Source organism: Alosa sapidissima, chromosome 21 (assembly GCF_018492685.1).
Source record: "Alosa sapidissima isolate fAloSap1 chromosome 21, fAloSap1.pri, whole genome shotgun sequence".
Taxonomy (NCBI): Eukaryota; Metazoa; Chordata; class Actinopteri; order Clupeiformes; family Clupeidae; genus Alosa; species Alosa sapidissima.
In genome coordinates, this window is record NC_055977.1 from 2,176,733 (window position 1) to 2,185,847 (window position 9,115).

The 9,115-nt window shown below is 44.8% G+C and overlaps 1 protein-coding gene across 1 annotated transcript in view; it reads left to right on the forward strand.

Annotated features, from left to right (window-relative positions):
• The window catches only part of umad1 (UBAP1-MVB12-associated (UMA) domain containing 1), a 16,721-nt gene extending 10,061 nt beyond the window's left edge, over nt 1-6,660 (forward strand). Inside the window, exon 4 of the mRNA XM_042075627.1 lies at nt 6,180-6,660. Coding sequence (XP_041931561.1) covers nt 6,180-6,485 — 306 coding nt within the window. The 3' untranslated portion in view covers nt 6,486-6,660. The remainder of the gene's footprint in view (nt 1-6,179) is intronic.
• The last annotated feature ends 2,455 nt before the right edge of the window (nt 6,661-9,115 follow it).

Sequence of the window (9,115 nt, forward strand, 5' to 3'; positions counted from 1 at the left end):
TAACACTGACGTTGGCCCTCCAATCGGATGACATAGACAGAAGTGGCCCCCAGCTCATTTGAGTTTGAGACCCCTGAGACACCAGTGTGTTTAGGAGATACTTTAGCACAAGTGTGTTCAGGATACTTTAGCACCAGTGTGTTTAGGATACTTTAGCACAAGTGTGTTTAGGAGATACTTTAGCACCAGTGTGTTTAGGAGATACTTTAGCATAAGTGTGTTTAGGATCAGCTGTGTTGATACTTTAGTACAAATGTGTTTAGGATCAGCTGTGTTTAGAAGATTGTGTTTGTGTGTGTGTGTGTGTGTGTGTGTGTATGTGTTTAGGAGATACTTTAGCACAAGTGTGTTTGGGATCAGCTGTGTGTGTGTGTGTGTGTGTGTGTGTGGTGTGTGTGTGTGTGTGTTTAGGAGATACTTTAGCACAAGTGTGTTTGGGATCAGCTGTGTGTGTGTGTGTGTGTTTGGTGTGTGTGTGTTTAGGAGATACTGTAGCACAAGTGTGTTTGGGATCAGCTGTGTGTGTGTGTGTGTGTGTGTGTGTGTGTGTGTGTGTGTGTGTGTGTGTGTGTGTGTGTGTGTTTAGGAGATACTGTAACACAAGTGTGTTTGTCCGGCCGTCTTCTCTTTTGGGCTTTGTGGTCAGTGAATCCACATGGCATTAAGTAATCATGACACTTCTAAAGTGATGCGCAGTCCATTGATAGTGGATGTAACACACACACACACACACACACACACACAGAGAGGTCTGGCGCACTCCCTCTCCAAATCCCTGGAGGCTTGATTGTCATGTCCATATGCTCCCTTTGTGTAGTCCCAGGAAGAGCAACTGTCTTCTCAGAACCAAAGGCTTCTCAGAACCAAAGACTGGACACACACACACACACACACACACACACACACACAGACACACGCACAAGCACACGCACACACACACACGCGTGCGCACACACACACACACACACACACACACGCACACACACAGACACACGCTCACACACACACACACAATACAAGTATCTATCTATCTAAAAAAAAAAAAAAAGAAAAGAAAAAATCTTGAATTTCCCCTGGGGATCAATAAAGTATCTATCTATCTATCTATCTATCTATCTATCTAATACACACACGCTCACGCACACACACACACACACACACACACACACGCTCACACACACACACGCTCACACACACACACACACACACACGCTCACACACACACGCTCACAAGCTCACACACACACACACACACACACACACATACACACACACACACACACACACACACTGCTCCTCTGCTTTCTGTCAGTCTCCTACAGTACCACTGTGGACAGTGTGATCTGTGTTCTGTTAATTATTAGGACTTAATCTTCAGTCAATATGTTAAGCAACAGCTGCACGGGTGTGTGTGTGTGTTTGTGTGTGTGTGTGTGTGTGAGAGAGAGAGAGAGAGAGCTCTCTGTATGGGACTTGGGCATGGAGATAGATTAACAGATTGTTTGGCCCTGTTTGACATGTGCTGTGGACCCAATGCAACAGGAAACACACACACACACACACACACACACACACACACACACACACACACACACACACACACACATGCCATACATACACACAGACATGGAGCAGGACACACACATGCATGTGCTATGGCATCAGTTAGCTGACTTAATTATGCGAGCGCATAAATAATGAAATCAAGCGCAGATTCAGGAATCCAAAAAAAAATAATCTTGTGGTGAATAAAACTGTTATCACATGTGTAATAATTATGATTGAGAGCACAGAAATGACGTCCGCATCGGCCGCATGTGATAACATCTTTTTATTCACCACAAAATTATGTTTTACCCCTCAGTTTCAGTAATTATGCGCTCGCATAATTAAGGCAGCTAACTGACACCATAATGCATACATTCACGCTTGCATACACACATGTTTGCAATGCACACACACACACACACGCTTGCATACACACATGTTTGCATGCACACACACCCCTGCATTACCACGTGGAATCTGTGTGTGTGTGTGTGTATGTGCAATGTTCCTCATCTGTTTACAGTAAGGTCAGCAGTAAGCCATTTCCTTCCTTAGGATGTTGTAGAGATGTGCACATGCGCGCACACACACACACACACACACACACACACACACACACACACACGCACAAATGCACACACACACACACACACACACGCACATCCACACAAGCACACACCCAACCCTGCACCCCAGTGAAACCTTATCCACTTGAAAGCCTTTTTGGTCTTAGAAGTTTCTGCAGCAGCTGCAGATTTGTTTTTCTGTTCTTTTCCTTGTGTAAGCAACTGTTGGTATCACCTTTCACTCATGTCAACTGATCTGATGCAGTTATGGAGCTAATTATATAATAACGTAACAATTGAGGGTAAAGCAAGGTCACTGGTTTCTCCAGGTAACTTATCCAGGTAACTTCTCCAAGTACGCTGGCTTATCGAGGTAACTTATCCAGGTACGCTGGCTTATCCAGGTAACTTATCCAGATACGCTGGCTTATCCAGGTAACTTATCCAGGTATGCCGGCTTATCCAGGTAACCTCAGGATTAACGGCAACACGGAAACAATGATGGTCAGTAGAGATCAGCAGGCCCCTGGAGAAATAGAGCTCGCTTCATAGTCCACCCCTCTGGCCAGTTAGACTGAGGTCATTAAGCAGGTCTTCCCAACCATAAGTGCGCATGAACCGGGGCCATTCGACTTCTGATGCTGTCACCTCTCGACTGTACAGTGATCTCCCGACCTCTCAACTACGCTATGACTTCTTGACTGTACTTTGACTTCTTGACTGTACTTGACATTCCGACTGCGCTGTGACCTCTGGACTGCGCTGTGACCTCTGGACTGTGCTGTGACCTCCGGACTGTGCTGTGACCTCCCGACTGTGCTGTGACCTCCCCGACTGTGCTGTGACCTCTCAACTACGCTGTGACTTCTTAACTGTGCTGTGACCTTGACTGTGCTGTGACCTCCCGGCTGTGCTATGACCTCCCGACTGTCCTGTGACCTTGACTGTGCTGTGACCTTGACTGTGCTGTGACCTCCCGACTGTGCTATGACCTCCTGACTGTCCTGGGACCTTGACTGCACCCCTCTGTCTCAGGAGGGTCCCCCGGGCACTCACCCGTGATTCACTAAATGGGCCGCAACGAAATGAGTCAAGTTTTAAATAATATAAAAAATGTGTTTATTGGATATTCATAATCCACAGACCTTAGGGTTTAAAACAAGGGGTCGTTTGTTAAATTCAAATGTGAACGCTATCCTCATCTCAGCAAAAAAAACAGGTTTTGAGAAAATCAGCTTTAAAAGTTCGTACTACACAGCGCAGCTTCTAAATGCTCCATTCACGCAGGCGGTAAACTTCAGGCATTCGTATAACTTGTGAGGTAGGCTAGCCTATGTTCTATCAACTTCTGAAGATGACAAGGACAAAAAAAGCTTAATGCATAGCCTAATGTTTTTATTTTTAAATAGGATCTAGTCAGCAACAACTGTTTAGGTGGCTGTTTCTTCTCCTAAATCTCTTGGCTAAAATAGAAAATTTCTTCAGAATAATTACGAGTGGATATCCTGTGATGACTTCTTGAAGAGGCCAAAAGCCAAAACACGAAGTTATCAGACCAAAGAAAATGGAAACTTTCCTGTTCTCACCTAGGCCTTCAGCAAGCGTCTAAACGAGGAAGAAAACTTGAATGCCCAGCCTACACATTTGGCCTTCAAAATCATATTTTAGGTCGTTTTAAAGTAAGATACGTCTATGAGTGATAGATAAGAGGTAAAGGAATGTGTTTGTGGTGAAATTAGAAAATGCGTAATTTTGTAATTTTTGACCCTCGCTGCATTCAAATCGCTATATCTCGACCCTCGCTGCATTCAAATTGCTATATCTCGAAATTAATTTCTGTGACGCAAGATTTCGTCGTGGCACGCCACAAATGGAGAACTCAGATTCACTATCAATTCACTACTCAGTTCATATTCCCTATCGATTCAACACTGATTCACTAAATAGAAAACTCAAGTTCACTACTCGTACTCAACTCATTTTCACTATTGATTCACCTCTGATTCTCTATACCGGGACACGACATAGACCTGTATTACGACATAGAAGTGTATTAATTTACTATCTATACACATAATATGGTGTACTAATTTACTATCTATACGCATATAAACGCATATAATGGTGTATTAATTTAATATTTATATGCATGTATTTACTATTTATACGCATGTTACTGTTTATACAAGGATACAAGGAAGTGTATTGTCACATGCATATAGTTACTGGATGTAAGAAATGCAGTGAAATTATGTCTGGTGTCAGCCTATTTGTGCATTAATGGGGGGGATAAAAAGTGCAGTAGAAGAGGGGTTTAGTAGATTAAGTGGCAAGGGCTGCATAAGAAAGGTGGGGGAGGATTGGGATTGGGTGGGGCACCAACAAGGACCACCCAAGAGCAACAGGGGCAAGGAAAAACTCCCTTACCAAGGAAGAAACCTTGGGCAGATCCACGGCTCAAGGGGCTAACCCAACTGCCAGGGGTCTTGGTGTGTGTGTTGGGGGGATGACCGGGGAGATGGGATAGTGTGCTGTGTATGTGGGGAGAGGGCAGTGTGCAATATGTGTGCTGTAAGTATGCTGTAAGTATGTTGGGGATGTGTGTTGGAGAAGCTTCCTGATGAAATAATGTGCTGTGTATGTAGGGGAGAGGGGGGGGGCAGTGTACTGCAAGTATGGTGAAGGGACTTACTATTGCAAGCAGAGTACTGTATGTATGATGTATGTGAGTGATGACAGTGAAGATGTGTGTGTGGGCGGGAGGGGAGTGGAGCAGTGACTGTGTGTGTGTGTGTGTGGGTAGGTGGGGGCAGTGTGCTGTAAATATGTAGAGGATGTGTGTTGGAGAAGATCCTGAAGACAATGTGCTGTGTATGTAGGGAGGGGGGGGGGGCAGTGTGCAGCAAGTAGAGGAGGCTTACTGTAGCAAGCAGTGTGCTGTATGTATGTGAGGTGAGGAGATGACAGTGATGATGTAAGTGTGTTTGTGTTGGGGATGGGGATGGGGGGGGGGGGGGGGCAGAAAGGCTAGGCAATCAAGGACATGGGTAGATAGATGGAGGAGAAATCAAAAATAATAAATAAAAAGTTCTATGGAGATGTGCAAAAGTTGGAGAAAGTCAGATATGTGTGTGTGTGTGTGTGTGTGTGTGTGTGTGTGTGTTTTGACATGTGATGAAATAAATAAAATAAATAAAAGGTCTATAGCATAGGGAGAGGGATGTAAAAGTGCTAAAAGTCATGTAGGTGTGTGTGTGTGTGGGGGGGGGGGGGGGGGGGGGGGGGTCATGAGTGCTGAGGAGTGAATGAGTGCAAAGTCAGTATAGTGTGAGTTCAGAGTTGGGAAATGTTTGAGAGTGCTGAGGAGTGAATGTGTGCAAAGTCAGTATAGTGTGAGTTCAGAGTTCGGATGGCCTGGGGATAAAAACTTCTCCTGAGTCTCTCAGTTCTGGCTTTGTGACTACATAGGCGTCTTCTTGATTTCAGCGGTAGGAATAATCCATTGTTAGGATGAGAAGAGTCCTTCAGAATCTTTTGGGCTCTTAGGAGTACTCTTCTGGAATAGATATCTTGTAGAGCAGGGAGTTTACTATTGTATACGCATGTGTTTACTATTTATACGCATGTATTTACTATTTATACGCATGTGTTTACTATTGTATACGCATGTATTTACTATTTATACGCATGTATTTACTATTTATACGCATGTGTTTACTATTGTATACGCATGTGTTTACTATTTATACGCATGTGTTTACTATTATACGCATGTGTTTACTATTTATACGCATGTATTTACTAATGTGTTTACTATTTATACGCATGTGTTTACTATTATACGCATGTGTTTACTATTTATACGCATGTATTTACGGTCGCACTTTACCGCCCACAAACTATCTACAGGTGCTCAGATCATCAACAAACTAACTGTTGACACTCACAACAATTTATGGTGGCGTTTAAAGTTAGGGGTTGGATTTGGTTATGATGATGTTCAGTAAGTTACGCAATGCTACACACTAAATGTGATCTCTACTCACGTCCTGCTGTTCTCTCCAGCCCCCCAGAGGCCGTCCGGCGCCGCCGCCCGTGGCCGAGGACCTGCAGGCGTCCGGGGCAGTGCCTGCGCAGGAGTGGCCCCCGAGCCCGGCGCACGGTAGTGGCGGCGATGCGGCGGCGGTGCCCTCGCTGCCCGAGCTCCTGGCGGACGTGCCGTTCGCGCTGGCGCCGCACATCCTCGCCGTGCAGACGGGCCGGCCCGCGCTGCTGCTGCCCGACCTCGTCCTCAACGGCGACATCAACCACAACCTCGACAACTTCCGCTACGACTTCACGCTGGAGAACTCTGTCCTCAATGAGCCCTGAAGGATGCTGGGAGTCAGCCGATAGTCAGCCGGAACTGACTGCAACCACCTCCCCTCCCACCCCCTCCACACACGCACACACACACACACACGGACACATGCTGTACACACACATACACACACACATACACACACACACACACATGCACACGCACACGCACACACATACACACACACACACACGCACGGACACATGCTGTACACACACACACACACACACACGGACACGCATGCACGCACACACACACACACACACACACACACACACACACACACACACACACTCACGCACGCACACACGCGCACACCCTCTCAGCCGTCACCAGTATGTTGTCCAGTGACCTGCTGGCTCCTCTGAAACACCTGTGTTTACCTGTGTTTACCTGTGTTTAAAATACCTGCCTATTTGCCTGTGGTTGATTTAGCTGCGTTTTCTTAACCTGTGTTTCATGCTCCTGGTTGGTTAATCTGCTCAGGAAAAAAAAAGGTTCTCCTCCTTCTCCTTGGTGGCTGTTGGTAGCTGCAGTAGCAAAGGCCTGTGATGTGAGCAGTGGTTCTTGGTACTTTATTGCAGCAGGAGGAACCTCCAGAACTCCACTGGTTCATCAGATCTCTCAGGAACAGGAAGGCCTGTCAGAAGAGGGCTCAGGAGTGGGCAGAGCTTCAACACTACTCCAGTGGAATCAGGAAGCCTCTGAAGAGATGGGAACCTGATGTTTGGTGATGCGCTTTCCAGCTAAAAGGCTTTTTCTAATGGGTCTATGGACGATCGCATGTGTCTCTATCCAAGTGCAACACAGTTAACCAAATAACTCCTATCTACTTCCAAAAGTAATAAACCGTTTCTTTTCTTTGACCTTCATCTCGCCCTTCTGTACTGTGCAGTGGGTAGCAGGGCCAACGTTATCATGCAAATGTTTTCATAAAATGTGGTGCAGTGGCCTCGGTAGGAAGGGACTTTCAGCCTATGGTAGTGGCCGCAGTTTGCTAGGGTAATAAAGCCACACGGTTTGTACTGGACAGGTATGATATGTAGCCCATGTAGGCCACTTAGAGCTGTATGATAGTGCAGGTATGAGACCCTACTGTTGCATGTTTTTTGTTTATTTGCTATTTTTGTGTGATTTTGTAGGCTCGGTTGCCTCTGTTGTCTTAATGTAGTCTGGGCTGGTGTGTATGTTGAGTTTCAGGAGTCGTGATTGTACTACTGTGTGACTATGGTGTGATGTCGTTGTGACCTAAGCCAATGGAAAGAGACACATGAGTCTGATCAATGCTGATGCTGACTTTATATAAACATGACGACACTGTGTTGCTGATTCGTTCGAGTTTCGATTTGAGTTTTTTTAGTTTTTTTAGTATTTTGCCCCAATGCAGTTTAGTACCCAAGTTCTAGAGAATGCATGTACTCTTAGTGTGCTTCAAGTGTACTTTGTCTGTATGTTACAGCTTCTCTGGTCCTGTTGTCATGAAATAGCATCCTCCATCGTTCAGCGTTGAGAAAGAGGATGAACTGTGTGAATGGTTCTGTCCAGTTGCTCCCCATATGATCCAGTTGCTCCTCATATGATCCATTTCCTGTCCCATATGATCCAGTTGATCCCCATATGATCCAGTTGCTGTCCCATATGATACATTTCCTGTCCCATATGATCCATTTCCTGTCCCATATGATCCAGTTGCTCCCCATATGATCCAGTTGCTGTCCCATGTGATCCATTTCCTGTCCCATATAATCCAGTTGCTGTCCCATATCATCCAGTTGCTCCCCATATGATCCATTTCCTGTCCCATATGATCCAGTTGCTCCCCATATGATCCATTTCCTGTCTCATCCATTTCCTGTCCCATATGATCCATTTCCTGTCCCATATGATCCAGTTGATCCCCATATGATCCAGTTGCTGTCCCATATGATCCATTTCCTGTCCCATATAATCCAGTTGCTGTCCCATACAATCCAGTTGCTGTCCCATGTGATCCAGTTGCTGTCCCATATGATCACCATATGCCTTATGAACTTATCAGCCCAAGTGCACTTTATGAACAAAGATTTTTTTTTTGCCTGTTCTATTTATTGTACAGTACACATCTAATGATGAAGACAGTTGCCCATTTGTTTATTTGATGTTTCACTGACTTATTTTACAAAACTTATTTTATCAACCCTTAAAGTGGATCCAAAGTCACCAATGTTGTACTTTGATAATGAAATAGTCTTGTATTTTATTAAACCATTTTAAAAGAGCTTTGTTATTATTGAATCTGTTTTTTTTTTATTAATATTACTGTTTGTGTATGTGTGTGAGTGTGTGTGTGTGTGTGTGTGTGTGTTTAAATAATGTACAATAATGTACATTTTAGCTAAACCTCTCAATAATCAATTTGTGTTAATGCCACAACTTCCAGTATGGAATCCCTTGATTGCAGAACTGTCAAGTTAACTACTAAATCTTTCGGAGTTCACACTATGTAAACTTCAATGAATCCATTGGCTCATAGCAATCAATCACTGCCATCGGACCAATACATGATTCTGCCATATAACCTCTGCACCAATCACAACCTCACAAAGGGCCGTAGTATCCCGCCCCCGGCTCTGGGCCAGTAGTTGTGTTGATGCCAGTTTGG